Genomic DNA, 16,422 nt, shown 5'->3' with positions numbered 1-16,422 from the left:
ATTTTTCATAGCAACTCTCTAACATATTTATTCCTAGAAATATAATCTTAGCAGCGTACTTTGTCACAATGAAAAAAAAAACCATAGAAAGAATACCACAAGCTTTCAAATAGTAGTTGTCCTGAAATATTCATTTTCAGCCTCGATCAGAGGAATTTTGAAATTCTTGGGAACGAGGGTGTCTACATGCTTTCTTCTCATTGGTGCTGATTCTGGAGAAAGCATACTTTTCTGAGGAAATTCATGAAGATACACGTGGTTTATGTTATCCTCGAATATGACAAGAGACTACTAAACGCAAGAAAAACACCACAAAACTCATATCTTTGCCATGAAAAGGCAATTAAGTACTCCTTCCAACTCTTGCCAACTTGAAATATAGTCGTGTAGTATTTTTCACTCCATGCTGAAGATTTTGATGATACGTTAGGGAGCACTTCGCTTTCGTCTTGCGACAGTTACAATTACCGGAATGACTGCAACAAAAATTTACATTTTTGGAATTAGCAACGATAATACGAAGTTATTGCGACTTAACCCATATTTTTAGCGGTGTGTACCAAGGAGTTTCTTTTTAAAACCTCCTTCGTTGTACCTTTTTGAAAAAAGTTTCACTACGTGGAGGCCCAAAACTTGTCTCCTTTAAAACCTACCAACCTACTATTTTACTTAGATTTTCTCTCAAAGTTAACCAATGTTTTTAAGTACGGTCCAACATCTCTTACTAAACAGAGCTAAAACCCGAAAGTGGCCGGTATGATGACAGTAGACCTTTTTTTACCAAATCGACTTGTTTGGCTAAATGCTTTAAAACGTATTCCTGCTAACCAAACAACACGAAATATTGCAAAAAGTTGACAGCACTTTTGATTATCACTTTTAAAATAACTTTTCTATTGCATGTTCTTCCTTTTGGACACAACTTCATTACAAGTTTGCTTTTTTATGGACTAAAAGTATTATTTAGGAAGGATTGGGTACCCTGAAGATTATTTTTTGAAGTATTTTAAAATAAACCAGAAGTCAGTAAAGCGATTTACCTTAGACATAAATTCCTAAATAGTGCCACTGCAAGTTAAGTTGCAAGGTTTGACAAATTGTGCCTATAATTTGATAAAAAAATCGACTATTTATTCGCCTTAAGCAAATTGTTCAGCAATTGTTTATAGCTGACATTTTTTAGGTCATTGCTTAAATTTGGTATTCTCCACAAGTGTAGCATAGACTCTTTTGGCGATTTCAAAGATTAGCCATGTAAAATATGCACATCTATCTATCTATCTATCTGTTGCAACCCTGAGGCTCAAACGTTTCTCGTTTTTAGCAAAATAAATAACACATAAGTTAGTTATAGAAATATTTCTTTTTTTGTCTCCTTATCTTACATTGTAAACTCTCACACACAATAAAGATAAACACCAAGGTTCACGTTTTTCACGATAGCAACTATAGGTCGTATTCATGTACAGTTTTTGAAAACTGAAAAATATATGAAGTATTGGACATAACAGACACGTTGAAAACAAACACAAAACAAAAAACAACAGCAACAACAACTAAAGTAAACAAAAAACATTTACAAACAACTGATAATTATAATGAGTCTATTCTGTCATTATATGCAGTAGGCTTTGCCAGCCAATTAAAACCTTATTTCTATGTCGAGTATTTTGTCAAATCCAGAACAGACTAAAACCTTGATAATCATATAAAGTTTATAAAACAGAACAAACACTTATCCTAGTCTGTAAGAGAAAACTGAGAAGGACCTAATCTAGTATCACATACGGTAACAACTGTAATTCATTATCTCTTTGCAATAAAATTTCAGTCCACGGAACATAAACTTCTGTAGAATTATAAACCCCATTTAAACCATCTGCCTCAACACTTGGCGAGATATAATCTGTAGGTATTTCTTTTCTTTTCACCACAAGTTCTTCTTCTTCGATCGGTTCAAAATGTTTTCCTTGAATGTCATTGTGTAAAGTTTCATTTGGATTTATATTAGAACTACTAGAGACACCACTATCAGTACTTGGAGAGTTCTCGGTACTGTGGAGCTCTTTTATCCTGTCCTCCTGTATTCGCGTATCTGTTGGTTTTGTAGCAATAAAATTTGCTGACACTGGATGGCCGTTTTTGACTGGACTGTCTTGACGATTATTTTTACTTGATAAATGTGTATCTTGTTTGGGAGGGCTCTGTGTGACGTTGGGTTGTAATCGTTCATTATGTAAGTTTAAATTGCTAGCATGTTCTGGTAATGCTGCAGAAACATTTCGTAATGCAGTTTCAGTATCAGGTAAGTTACTCTCACTTTTGTTTAATTTATTCTTATTATTTGGTTTTAAACCACCATCTATTTTTTCCAGCTTTGGCTTTTTATTATTTGTGCTACCCTGACATCTTGGAGATACAGGTTTCAGAGAAATATTCTTAAAGTTTAGTGGAGAATGTTCAGTTGGTACGCGTTTACGTTTCAAGACAGGCTTATCTGGTGTAGATGTACCAGATTTGATGATATTGGATCCTCTTGAACTAGGCCTTTCTTGCTCATTAGGCTTTTTAACATATCCGTTCAGAGGTGTTTGCACGGGAAAGTTTAACGGTGAATCTGATTTTAAACTTTTTTTCAAATGGTTACTGACTAGTGCTTGCCATTTTTTTACCAATTTTTTTGCACGCTTTGATAAATCCTCATTCTTTGTCTTTTTACGCATCAAATTGATAGTTCTTCCAATACGAGTAGTCTGAAAAAAACAAAAAACATTTTTCAATAATTAAACAAGTCCTATTAAAATATCAGAAGCTAATTATACTTTGGCAAAAAGATAAAGAGAGTGTAATACAGCTTTCTCCATAGCTGTAAACGGTTACTTTCCAATTGAAAAATTGGACTAAAAGGAGAACTTACAATTGATAAAAGTTGTGTTGAAAATGGTTATTGTGCAAATATGAACAAGCTTTGGTTCTCTGGACATTTCAGGTCCAAGTAGTCCAACGGTCCTGCCATAACAGTTTCTATTAGAACATTCTGTTTGGAAAACACTAATTTTTGTGATGTATGTTTGCAGGAAAGTAAACAAAGTAGGAGAATGCTAAACTGTGCAAATGTCTAACAGTAATTTTATTCATATGTCTTAAAATATCTTCTTCAGAATAAAATGATATTTCACTTTTATTAATAGTGTATTAAACACAAGTTATCATTGGGAAAAAAAGAAATATTAGCTGTTCAAGTTTATATAATTTTTTCTTGTATTATTTTTGTATAAAAACATCTTGGAAGACAACATGTGCTTCATTTTCTAAATTTGAAAACAAAACGTTAAATGATTATGTGCAAGTGTACTAAAAAATAATTTTGTGTAAGAGATTTTTCTACAGTGATGTTGTTTTACTTGAATTAAGCTTGTCTTTTTCATCAGCCAAACCTCGCAATAAATTTGAGGTAAGACCAAGAAGTGAGTGAATCTTTACAAGTCTTTTTGAGCTATGTATGTGTGTGTGTGTGAAGTCTCAAATAAGCAAAATATTTAGGAACTCAGTTGGCTTTTGTTCAATAATAACAGCAACAAAAACTTGATATAAAATAAAAAAAATTTATGCCATGTTGTTTTTGTGATATGCAAGAACGTAAAAACATATGTAAGTTTTTTTGTTAGTTCTTCTTCGTACAAGTTGGGAAGGAAATACCTAATGAAATTAATTTTTGGAATTTCCGTTATACACAAATTAAATTTTTAAAAACGTTGTTGTCAGCAAAATTAAGGGGTAAAAACTCATTGTATTCTCGTAAATTCAACAAATTTTAAACTGCCTGCACAATGACGTCTAATGTTCTATGTTGTCAAGTATTTGCTATTTGTACCTCTACATCAGATGTTGTTTTATTTGATCTGACATTTCTCAAATTCCTTACGGACATATATTTAGGAAACACCCTAGCATACCCGTGACAATGAGTTTAGCATAAAAATTGTTCTAATAATGCCATACCCCCTTTTATTAATAAGCTTTTTCAAAATAATTATTTTTCAAAGTTTCAAAACAATTGGCCCCTCGTGAAACTATATTCTCGCAATATTTATTGAAATGAAAATAAATTCTTATTGAAATCAAAAAATTGCCTAACAAAGAAGGTATATATGTATGGATGAAATATTAATAATTTGTTCTTTCCTGTAAATACAATCATTTTTTTTTGATATGTACAACTAAATTTTGCCCACTGCCAACATGTCAACATTATTTTACTGTTCTCTCTACATGTAGTATTGTGCGTTGAGAAGTACCTGAAAGGCAGCTGGATGCCAGGCCATTGTGAATTGCACACATGGCAACAAGCTTGCATATGGCAATCTAATAGCATACACAAAATAATGTGAACAACATCCTGCAATGTTAAATTTTAGACACGTATTTTAAAGGCGCGTAATCACCCTGTAGGCAACTTTTTTTGAGGTGCCTATTTTATTGTGAAAATTAAAGAGAAAACATTACCCAGAAAATTTATTGAAAACTGACAACCAGAACTTGTTCAAATGTTTCATGGAAATAACAAACTCACCCCAATTTCTCTTTGCCTACAGAACCGCCATTGCATTTCATTGCACAAATCATGCGATAACAAACGCACGGCAAAATCGATCACATGGTTGCTGGATTCATGCCAATACAGATGTATCAACAAAGTTCCCAACATCATAAATCAGATAAATCAATCAAAGTTTCTGTGTTATTCTTTATTATTTAAACATTATAACTTACTGAAATCAGACTTCTTTGCAACACTGACCACTTCCTGTTGTTGTTTCTGAAGACAGCTTCGCCTCGCTAGCTGTCTTACTTTTTGATTATTTTACTTTGTTCAAACAGTTAGTCTTCAGAATTTCCCCTTTCATGCTCTAAATTTAATTATCTCCATAGTGCTTCAACTATCACAATGAGGATTCTCCCTGTTGGGTTTTTTGCCTATAATATGCAATAATCCCGGGCAGCTAATAAAAAAAGAAAGAGCGTGATAAGCATTAATTATCATTATTAATAGCGGGAAGAGAGGGAATGCTGTGATTTCTTTTTTCTGTTTTGTCTGGTCTCCAAAAACAATGGCGAATAGAAAAGAAAAAAATTAAATCTAAGTGGAGAAAGTGATACAGATGTTTTTACGCTCGGCCTCTTTTTTAAACAGAACCAAAATTTCTTTCCACTTTTTGATGCCATGTTTTACAAAGAATAACAAGACAAAAAGAACAGCGTGAACGGAGCCAACCATAATGGCGATTTTATCGAACTCCTTCTCAGGCTCATTTAAAGATAAGGCCGTTTGTTTACCATTTTGCGACGGCCCGCTTATTAGACGAGAATAAGGGATCAACAAGACCGTTAAATATGGCGGCTGGAAAACAACCCCAATAAATTCAAGATATTGAAGTACCATTATTTCCATTTCTAGTAGGTTTTATATCCTTAAATTTTCAGGAAAGTCATAACTCCGTCTAAACCTTGAAATAAATATAAAAAATGGATATGTTAATTTTTTTTGATAAGGGTGATTACGCGCCTTCAAATTCATTTAAAAACAAAATCATCTTTTCTAATCTATAATACCAATTGTAAAACTATTGCAACTATACCTTTATTAAATGTCAAATATACTGTGCTAATATTGAGCTCATACCCAGAGAACATGTCTTTTTATTTTGCTTAATTAATAAAAGTTGGTATCAATGAAAGTTGTGACAATATCAAGAAAAAAGAAGCGAGGTTAGTCAGTTACTGTTAAGTTAGAGAAATTACGTGTAAGTTTTGCATGTGGCAACAAATAACAACCCTGGACAAAAGATATTTGAAACGAAAATGGAATTTTCAATATAGCAACCACAAACAATTGAACATTTGTGGCGCCGTAGATTAGTGGTTATAGCTTTCATACTCTGTCCTGGAGACCAGGGTTCGATTCCATGTTACCATAGCCCCGGGTTAACCCAAGCCGTGTGAGAGAAATTGGGGAGACGGCTCCATGTGTGGGCTGTTGGATGTCGCAGGGAGTTGTCTAGTAAAGCGCAGGCCCTAATTGGGTCTGCGTAGCTCAAAATGAGCATTAAATACTCTAGGACTCTCCATCTAAGCCATGGCCCCTCCTGGAAATAATAGACAGGGTATATCCCTCGATATTAGTGAGGCTAGCCATGTAAAATATGCACATCTATCTATCTAAACAGGTTGTGTCTATCAAATTAAAATGTGCTAGAAACTTGTTAAGTCACTTAGAATTTTAGATTACAATTTCCATTATTTAATATCTTACACTGCGCTTTGAGGGTGTCTCATAACATACCACACCACCCCCTGCCATCTCATGTAAGCTGTAGCACAAGTCGAAAAAAAGATGGATATTTTTAAAAGGAATAATTGAAGACACCACCTTATTTCCCCTGGCCTTGCATGTCAGCTTTATCACAGTTAAGAGCATACATAACAATTTCTTCAATGCACTTGACACACAGCATCTCTTTTTGTTGACATTGTGAAGCATGACAGGTTTTTTTGGCTTTGTGCTTTTGACAGTGTTAAATATTATCACATTTTTCTTGTGGGCAGAGAAAGTAACAATCACTTTTCTTTAATAATGAACTTTGTTAATGCTTAAATGTTGCTGTATTCTTTTTTAGCAGACACAAGTGTACATACCTCTAAAGCCTCCTTTGTCATAACTGTTTTCTCAAGGTATGTTACTATCTCCAGAACAGCCCGCATATCTAGTACCTGCAAAGGAGAACAGTTGAGGGAATAACTCATAAAAATATGAAATCTAAGAAAATGGCTAAACTATTCGAATTATTATTAAATAGTTATTACATTTCCTTCTTGGTCTACTGCTTTATCTAACCGGGCTTTTATTTCGATGGCAGTGGGAGGCATGAATGCCACAAATAAGATTTGCTTTCTTCCCTGTCCTTTTCCGTGCGCTCGGCACAGCCAGACATACTGCTCTACCAAGATTTGACATGAGCGCAGGAGAAATTCCGAGCTCAGACTTTCGGGAACTGAACCGAGCCAATCGTGCTTTTCTTCAGATCAGATGAAAACTGCATCATGGGATTTATTTAGAAGAAACGCTACCTTTGCCTACCTAGTACCCATTGAAACGGCAAAATGTATTTAAGCCAAATAGCTCATCAATTGTAAGGGTGGCCCTGAAGGTATGTTTCTTTCATTTATTTACTGTGACGCAAATTTTAATAAGTTTATTTTGCGCTTAACCACCCGTCTTGCCCTCTCCCTACAAAAGCTTAGTATATTTGCTAGCATTTCGTAAATATCCGTCGATTTATTAAGACAAATTCTAAAATTTTTTGCTTTTATCTAGTTATTGTTAGAACCTTCGGTTTACCGTTTTGTATTTTTAGCTAAAAAAAGTGTTTTCCTGCTTATTGTTAAACGGGGGTAACAATAAAATATCTAGTTTTGATGGATCCAATATATCAAAATATTCGAAATAAACATTGTAGCACGGTTGCGTGCTCACATGAACAATATTGAAAAATTATTTATGACTATAGCTAGCTAAATTGTGGTTAAACCAACAGTTTAAGTTAGTTTTTAGTTCAAACAAATTCGAGGTTTGGGTGAGCACAACAAACTTCCACACGACTACACCTGTAATGTTTTGAGACTCATGATTCACCGATTCTTTTGTTGCAATGGTAGTATAGCTATAGCTACAACTTTGCCAGACTTCATTTTGTTAGATCCAAAAACCCAATTTTTTTCCCTAGAAAAGAGATCTGGATAAAATATCTTGCTTCTTATTGACTGTTAAAAACCTAGCTGGCGTAATAGTACCACTCCAGCATTTAATTTTATTTTTGTTGCCAGTGTCAATGTTTAATCTCCAAAAAAAGCTGTGAAGTGCAAAGTGCTGGGTAAATAATTTTTGTAAAAATTTTTGAAATTGTATTATGGTAGGTGGCTAGCTATAAACAAGGGTAGAAAGTCACTGAAAATGATTGTATATAACAGGATAAGCTCAAGCAACTTTTATGAATAAAATTCACATTTTTAAGCCGATAACTTTTAAACTTTCCCGAATTATACAAAACAGTGCTTTCAATTTTATTGACTTCGCTAAAGAAAAGGCACTGTAGCTTAGTGGTTATGTTCTGCCCAGATTGCAAAAAATGCCCTGTTGATGAACAAGACAGCTGAATTATGTATGCATGACCCTATTATGTGTTTTTTGCTCAGATTATGTCGTGGTGACTGGATTATGAACGCTAATGTAATGGCTGGCCAGGCAGGCTGTGATTGGCATTTTCTTTGATTTTTTGTGAACGAAACATTGACTAGCAGGCCATTTCGTGGCCGCTATCTTTTGAAGAATTTGTTTCTTTTTCCTTTCAAATATTGATATTTTATTTTGTTTGTTCAGTTTGGGTTAATGTGGAGATTAGCGCTATAAATTTTTTTTAAAAATGTCTGAAAAAAGAACGAAAGGAAATAAAGTTGAATTAAAAACTTTTGAAAGTTGGCGTAAATCAAATATTCTTGGTTGGAAGACAGAGGAAAAAGATGGAAAGGTATTGGTGAACTATGGTTGGTGTAAAGTTTGTGCGAGGTATAAAACGGAAATTACTTCTCGATTAAAAGGAAATGCAAGATAGCTGTGTTAGCATTATAAACTGTACAAATGTGGTAACAAAATACCAGGTGAAAGATTTTAACAGTAAAAGGTTGTTTTGTTTTATTTTTATTTTTTCTAATATTTTAATTGATTTTATAAAAAAATGAAACAATATTTTAGTCTTTGTAAGGTCACCTTTTGTAGAATTTAAAAGAAATTCAGCATTATTTAAGTTGAAATAACTAAAAGATAAAGTAACTAATAAGAAAAAAAAGCTTCTTTAATAACGAAATATTCTTTTAGATAATAATTTTTCTGATTCATCGAACATAAGGTTTATTAAATATTATTGTTAGCGGCTGTTCGACTTTCCGTAATTTAATTTAATTAAAATATCTGTTTGCCCCACAAGTAATAGCAAAGTTTGATTAACGAGTCGGCTTATGACTTCTTCGTATATGGGTCGAAATTCCTTGCCGTACATTGTTGGAACTTGCACTTGGTTTGTTCCTTACGCTAAAACAGCAGCCCCTGTGCAGTGTACAGGGGTAAAGGAAATGTTTTTGTAAAAAATTTTTTTTTGATAGCACGCGCATCGCACGCGCAGAATGTATGAGACGTGTGATCTACCGCATGCCTGCCTAAAATCTTACGAAATGGCCTGGACTAGGCATGCCTAGTCGATGTTTCGTTCACGAAAGGAAAAACTTTTAACATAATTTTCTCTGCAGGAATTAAACACCATTGATAACTAGGCATAGCGAAAAAAGTCTCGACATAATTCTTAGTATAAACTCCTCTTGTGAGTACATTTCAACATAATATACTTAGAAGTACCTAAATTTCATGCATGGGTAGGCTCATTTTTTCTCTTCGCATGAATGGAATTCTGGGGATGACCTAAATTATTCGTTTTGCGGGAATTTAGTTTGGTGAAAAGTTACCTTAAGTGGATAATTTTTGGCGAGGATTAAAATTTGTGAATTTGGCGAATTTAAATACCCGCCAAAATTTTATAACTGACTATTCGCTGAATTAAATACTTGTCAAATTTAACATAATTTGCCGTTGTCCAAATTAAATCCCCCATCAAATTTAAAAAAAAGACGTTTTTTTTTACTAAGAAAAGAAAAATGTTTTATTCCCCAAAAAACGAACTTTTCTTTATTAACGAAGAATAGAATTTTTAACTCTAACAAATCTTGTGTTTATATATACATGTATTATTATCTATATTATAATTTCGTCTACGTCTGTCCGTCACGCAAAATGCTAGCTTAGCTGCGCAAGTAATGAGACGCACGCAATTAGGTATAAAAAGGACAGGCAAACCAGTGGATTTTTCCACTGTCTAATGAGTTTTTTATAGAACATTTCAAAACATAAAAATTCATTTATTTATGTCATTCGCCGAAATAAATCCTTGCCAAAATAAACATTCTTTTGTATTCGCCAAATTAAATCCCCACCAAATATTCCATTTTTGTCATTCGCAAAATTAAAGGCCCACCAAATTTTATCCACTTCAGGATTAGATTAGTTGTGTGCCAGTCCTCCATGGGATTGAACATCCAGTTTACGCCAATGTGTGCATATGTACAGTACAGTCTGAATGTAGTCTACCGCGGACGCGAAACTTGTATGAATAGTTAAACAGAACAATAACATTGCGATAGCTTTTGTTTTTTAAGAAAATAATTACCTCGCTGATAAACAATGAACCCACGCGATCGATTGTTTAATCACAATAGGTTGCAAGATCAATTTTAGCAACCTATTTTGCGGGAACTCTTGAAATTTTTAATTGCAGTAATTAATTATAAAAGGTATCTCCACGAAGGATCGTGTGTCCCACAATTATTTTCGCGAGCTCTGCGATTTTTATAGCCAGTATAATTTAATTTTTTTTTTTCAGAAAAGTTAATTTTGTTTCAGGTTTTATCAAGTTGCAAAAGCATATTCGTAGTTTATGCTTGGTGTATACTTTTTCGTCATAAACGCCATTGTATTTTTACGAAATGTCATTTGTCTAGGAAAGTTAAATTTGTCTGCGGCGATAGAAATGTTTTTTTAGATTGCATTTTAAAAGTTTATAAACATAAAGCAGCAATAGAAATGTTTTTTTAGACCTCTTTTTAAAAGTTTAAAAACGAAAAGCGGCGATAGAAATGTTTTTTTAGATCGCTTTTTAAAAGTTTAAAAACGAAAAGTGGCGATAGAAATGTTTTTTTAGATCGCTTTTTAAAAGTTTAAAAACGAAAAGTGGCGATAGAAATGTTTTTTTAGATCGCTTTTTAAAAGTTTATAAACGAAAAGCGGCATTTAATAGTTGTGAACAATGCTTCTCATATATTTCTTATGCGGATGATGATGATAACTTTGGATTTTCAGATTGACATTTGGTACCAACTGTTACATGTTTTTCCAAATATAAATTATTTGGTACCTTTTCCTTCTACGCTTCAATGAATAACATTAAAGTTCCTTTAATGCTTTCCAATAGTTGTGATTTGTCAAGTTTCAGATTTCTCGTATATAGGACCATTGCAATGCCTCTATCATCCCTATCTCTCCAACTTTATGTGGACTCCATAGGACTGAACAAAACTCTAATAGAGGAAGAACCAGAGATTTCCATATGGTCATAAGGTGATCCTTCGTTCTGGTGTAAAAAGTTCTTGAAATCCAAGACAGCATGTTTTTACTGTCATTTACTAGTTTTAATATGCGGGAATGAAAGGAGCAGTTGGTGGATAATAAGGCATGACTTCAAACTTTTAAATTTCATGTTTGCATTTTCTGCCCATTCATAAATTTTCTGTAGGTCACTTTGCAACTTGCCCATGTCCCTGAGAGAGTCGATGCTCTTGGTAACCCTTGTATCATCAGCAAATGACTGTACAATACTGTCACTGACATTTGAGTCTATATATCTCCAAGGGGATGTTTGCAAGCTTTGTTTTACCTTGAAGAGAGTTAGTACTTCAGGCCTATCAATAAGAAAATAACACCAGAACAATAAATCGCTCCCCCGAAGTTGCAATAGTTTTAACTGGGCGAGCAATTTGAATAAATAGAATACGATTATAAACGCATATTTTATCACAAGGTCTTTTTCAGTTATTTTATTTTACCTTTTTTATATATTTTTGTCCTTTTTTACTGTAAATAATAAGAAAGAGAACATTTCCATGTGAGATGAATTGATATTGCTCAGCTAGAAAAACTTTTTTTGGAATTAGGGGAGCAATTAATGTCTAAGCTAGTTTCTCATTTCTCATAATTGGGCGAGCCTTTGCGTGAGAAAGAGCAATTGCTCTCCCCTTATTGGTAGGCCTGGTACTTCAACAAAGCTATGATGAGATATACTGAGTAGCGTAGGAATAATTTGATAATCAAAAGACATATCAATGTTGTTCAAGAATAGATCAAGAGTGTTACCATCTTTGTGCGCCGGTTTCGTGATAATTTGATTCAACATCAAGTCACAGCAAAATTCTTAGAGATATTTGATCATGACTTTCTCCTCGGTATTGGCCCCTTTTGATGGAGTTCGACTGGGCCAGCCAGTATGGGGTAGATTGAAATCCCCGGCAAAAGTTAATTCAGGGAGAGTCGCATTCTGAATACCAAGAATGGGTGACCATGGGTTTTGTCATCAGGTTGTTGGTATAAAACAGCAAGGGCAAGATTTTCTTCTTTTGGAAATAAACAAAACAATTGGATTGCTTCTGAGGAATAGGTAAAAAGCTCCTCACACTAGCAAGCTAGATCATCTCCAATATACATTGCTACACAACCATATTGACTGCCTTTCTTTGCCTTTTTTCGAGCTGAGTCCATTCTGTAAAGGGTATAACCTTCAATGTACAATTCCGCATTTATGTGATTGTTCAACCAGGTTTCTCTCATGCCTAAAAATAGTGCATTTTTAATTTGCATTTTATCTCTTAGATATGGGATTTTTGAGGGTCTTGTTTTGGGACATAAAACTTGCACATTAAAATAGGTGAATGCATTCAAAACATTTTTTTCTGAGTGATTTGTTGCATTGGTTGTTGGGGTTGATTGTGATAGATTTGATTGAGTCCTTGAGATTGATTTGGTTGGTAGTTTAGTGGTTGATTGTATAATTTAGTTTGCCATTGTTGAGCTGAAAAGGACTCCTGGCTCTAAGGAGGATTTTGGTAGGGTGCTTTTACAGTAAAAATTTAAAATTTTTCTTCTATCTCTTGCATCAATTATGCCTTCAGAAGGAGGATTGCATCTAAAAAATCTGATGATGTTTTGTTTACACTGTCCATTTTAGTATTTTGGTGATGATTGATTTATGATTGAATAATCGGTGACTTAGTATTTTGATTGTGGTTTGTATTTTTAGGATGCCGTATTGTACCTTTCACATGATAAAAGGAACAGGATTTGTTAAAACATTCACTTTTCCTCAGAGATGCATGCACATGTTTGGATGAGAATATTGACAATTGTGACCAAGAGTACATCCTCCTGGGTTTCCAGTCACATGTTGCATTAACTTTTTGAAAAGTCTAGGATGAAGGAATTTACATGATGCACCTTCATACCATGTTTATATTTTCCTTTTTTAAAGAAGAACCAAATTTTGGAAGTCATTTTGGGTTCTCCATTTGTGCGACATCTGTTTGAGTGACATTTCATCTATATCCTCCAAACAATCATCACGGCTAGAATTAACTAATCGAAGCCAACATTGCTTATGAATACTCTGATCACAAGCGGCACATTTAAGGATAGGGACTTCGTCAAATGAGGTTCGGGATATCTGTTTGCAGAGAGCGCGATCTTCTGGTAAAAGGTTTTAAATTTTGCTAATGATATGATGAATGGGGTCTGGCTTGGTTACATGGCTACAGTCTGAAATATTGAGCAATATAGCAGTTTGCAATAAAATTGGTTTGTTCGAAAAAATTCTCTTCTTAGTTGCTGAAGGGATTTTCGGTATTGATAATTCCTCAAACAAAGTTTTGTGTCTTGAGAGTTTGTGTAGAGACAGAGTTCACCCATCAAATCCTCTATTTCATCTTGAGTTCTATTGGTTTCTGGAGTGTTTGTGGAGTTTCTGCTTTTTGTTGTTTCTTTCCTGGTTTGAGAGTTGCAGGCATTTTACTATAATAAACTGAACTGGAAATCATCATCATTCTTGGCTTAACGTCCGTATTCCATGCTAGCATGGGTTGGACGGGGTATATTAATTACCCTCTTCCAATCTGATCTAGACTGTGTTAGATCTAAACTCGACTTCCTTTGTATCAAGTTTGTCCTTATGACCTCCTTCTTTCTCGGTCTCCCTCTGGGCTTTGCCCCAGGAACTATCAAGTCTCTGCACTTTCTTACCCAATTATCCCCCTCCATTCTTTCAAAGTGCCCCAGTCAATTCAATATTCTTATCTAGATAACACCTTTAATTCTACGGATACTTCTCAGCTCATCTGAACTCTTTGTCTCTCAGACTGGCGTTACACATCCACCTAACCAGTCTCATATATTTCTTTTCTAAACTGTCAAGATCTTGCTGCTTCACTGCCTATGTCTCACTACCGTACAACATAACAATTCTTACACAGGTTTCATGCAACCTACCTTTTAACTCATTTGACAAGACTCTGCTAGTCAACAAGGAAGTAACTCTCTGAAGTTTTTCCAAGCAGAACCTATCCTGCAAGTAACACTTCTTCCAACACCCCTTCACTGCCCAACATATCACCTAAGTAACAGAAGTTCTCAACTATCTCTAATGAGCCACTGTTGTACATTGAAATATAACAACAAAAACAGCTGTGCAAAAACCCATAATTACTTAAGTGCCAAATAATGTAAAAAAAGTGTCATACATAAGCCAGCCTGCCCTGATTATGTTTGTTTTATAATTGCCAAATAATATTTTTTAACTGTTACATTAGTCGACCAATCCTGATTATGTTACCCTGATTATGTATTTTCTGTTTATAAACGGGGCAAGCTGCCATATATAATCAGGGCAGAACAGTTAAACCCTTTCCACTTGTGCAGGAGACTAGGCGAGTGAATGTTATCACATTACCGTGTTAACCGAAGCCATGTGATAAGAAATTAGGGAGGTAGCACACGGCTGTGTGTGCCTTTGCCTGGTAGAGCATAGACCCTAATTGTGTCTGTATAGCCCATAATGAGCATATAGGAAATAGAGACTGGGCATATGCTTCAATAATTGTGAGGCTAGCCATGTAAAATATGCACAGCTATCATCTGTCTTTCCTTTAAGGCTAAATAAAATAAAAATCAGATTTTTTTCAAAAAATTTTTTTAGTTAATATAGATGAAAAATAATCTCTTCTAGGCTTCTAAATATGTCAAAATAATTTTGTAAAACATAAAAGTTGAATTTTCTTTTAAAAAATAAAATGTGCAAATTGAGATACAGAGTGCCAGCTTCTTTTGCTCACAAACCAGAATATACTAAGGAGAAATTAAAACGAAAAATTCTGATGAAAACCATTTAAAACTGCACAAGAACAATTCTTGCTGCTTGATTTCACGACTAGTTAAGGACAAATGTATTCAAAAAAAATTTTGCGAAAAATTTTACAACAGCACATTATTGCTTATCTGCATGGACAAATCGAAAATACATTTCAAAGGAATGCAAAGTCTGCTTGCCTTCTCCATTTTAGCAACACTAACTAAAGAATTAAAAATTGCAAATCTAGACACCGTAGCAAAACTCAAGCAACACCTAGCCTTTTCTTTATTGACAAGTGAAATTGTTTTAAATCGTATGAAAATCGTTTTTTATTTTCAGATTAATTTTAAATGTTTTATAGATTTGTTCACTGATCTTGCAATGTTGATTTATCATATTTATATATAATCGTTTCACATAGCATATTTATTGCTTCACAATCGTTTTAGGGTAAGAATAAAAATTATTAATCAAGATATTTTCACATCATTTCAGTGGGAAATATGAGTAACCTGTGAAATGCACATTCTCCTTATTTAAAAACGAAATATAGGTTCTTGTCATTGCAGATCGAAATATGGAGATTTCTATTTAATTTAGCACATCAATGTACAAAGGAAAGTAACGAAGTTGATCCAGCTAGCTTTGAGAAATGTTTGTTATTTGCACATTTTACAAATATTATTTACTTTGCACAGAGAAAGAAAAATATAATTCTTACTCTTGGGTTGAATGAGTTTATAATGTCTGACTGCTTTTTGAAAAAATTTTATGCCATAACATAAAAAAAGAAAAACAGCACAACACATGCTTCATCACTGTATTTCGAAGACAGTATCATCCTTGACGTGAAGTTACTGTTTACTACTGTAACAATTTTATTTACTCATTTAGGTCTTCAATCAACTGTTAAATGTAGTATGGACGAAATAAATTTTTTTTTCAAACTTCAAGAAAAAGTTATTTTTATTCGAACCTTGAGTTGCTCGAATTCCGTATTTGTATGGATTGGTGATAGCAATTTAACGTTTTCAAATTTATCAGTAGCAGCGTGTACAAAGTTTTCAAAAGTACCATCTGCTGTGACCTTACTTGGAAATAGCAAACCTGATTCAATTGCTCAAAAGTTAAGCAAACGTCTCAAGAAACAAGTACTACTCAGTTGGAACTTTCACTCAGAACCATTGTCAGAAAGTCTAGACGAAGATACCATTTTTAGGGAAATTGTCAAGAAGTTTAAGGAATAAAGTTGTTTAGCTAAAATTATAAATAGGCTTTTAAATAAATCATTGGTGTTTGTCACTAAAGAGTCTGA

At 33.8% G+C, this 16,422-nt stretch overlaps 2 protein-coding genes across 2 annotated transcripts; one reads left to right on the top strand and one right to left on the bottom strand.

The window, feature by feature from the left end:
• Positions 1–1,344: 1,344 nt before the first annotated feature.
• On the bottom strand, positions 1,345–7,054 carry LOC130629786 (mediator of RNA polymerase II transcription subunit 26-like). Its single transcript, XM_057443126.1, has 3 exons — positions 6,865–7,054; positions 6,697–6,771; positions 1,345–2,753 (listed from the first exon to the last, which is right to left on the bottom strand). Exons 1-3 carry the CDS (start codon positions 6,925–6,927, stop codon positions 1,770–1,772), a joined length of 1,122 nt encoding a protein of 373 aa, XP_057299109.1. The 5' UTR covers positions 6,928–7,054; the 3' UTR covers positions 1,345–1,769.
• A 534-nt stretch (positions 7,055–7,588) lies between these two features.
• LOC130629780 (proteasome assembly chaperone 4-like) lies at positions 7,589–16,354 on the top strand. Its single transcript, XM_057443119.1, has 2 exons — positions 7,589–8,623; positions 16,002–16,354. Exons 1-2 carry the CDS (start codon positions 8,599–8,601, stop codon positions 16,352–16,354), a joined length of 378 nt encoding a protein of 125 aa, XP_057299102.1. The 5' UTR covers positions 7,589–8,598.
• Positions 16,355–16,422: the final 68 nt, after the last annotated feature.

The sequence above is a fragment of the Hydractinia symbiolongicarpus genome, chromosome 2 (assembly GCF_029227915.1).
Source record: "Hydractinia symbiolongicarpus strain clone_291-10 chromosome 2, HSymV2.1, whole genome shotgun sequence".
Lineage (NCBI taxonomy): Eukaryota > Metazoa > Cnidaria > Hydrozoa > Anthoathecata > Hydractiniidae > Hydractinia > Hydractinia symbiolongicarpus.
Note: the sequence above shows the minus strand (reverse complement) of the source record. Positions and strands in the feature narration are given on the sequence as shown.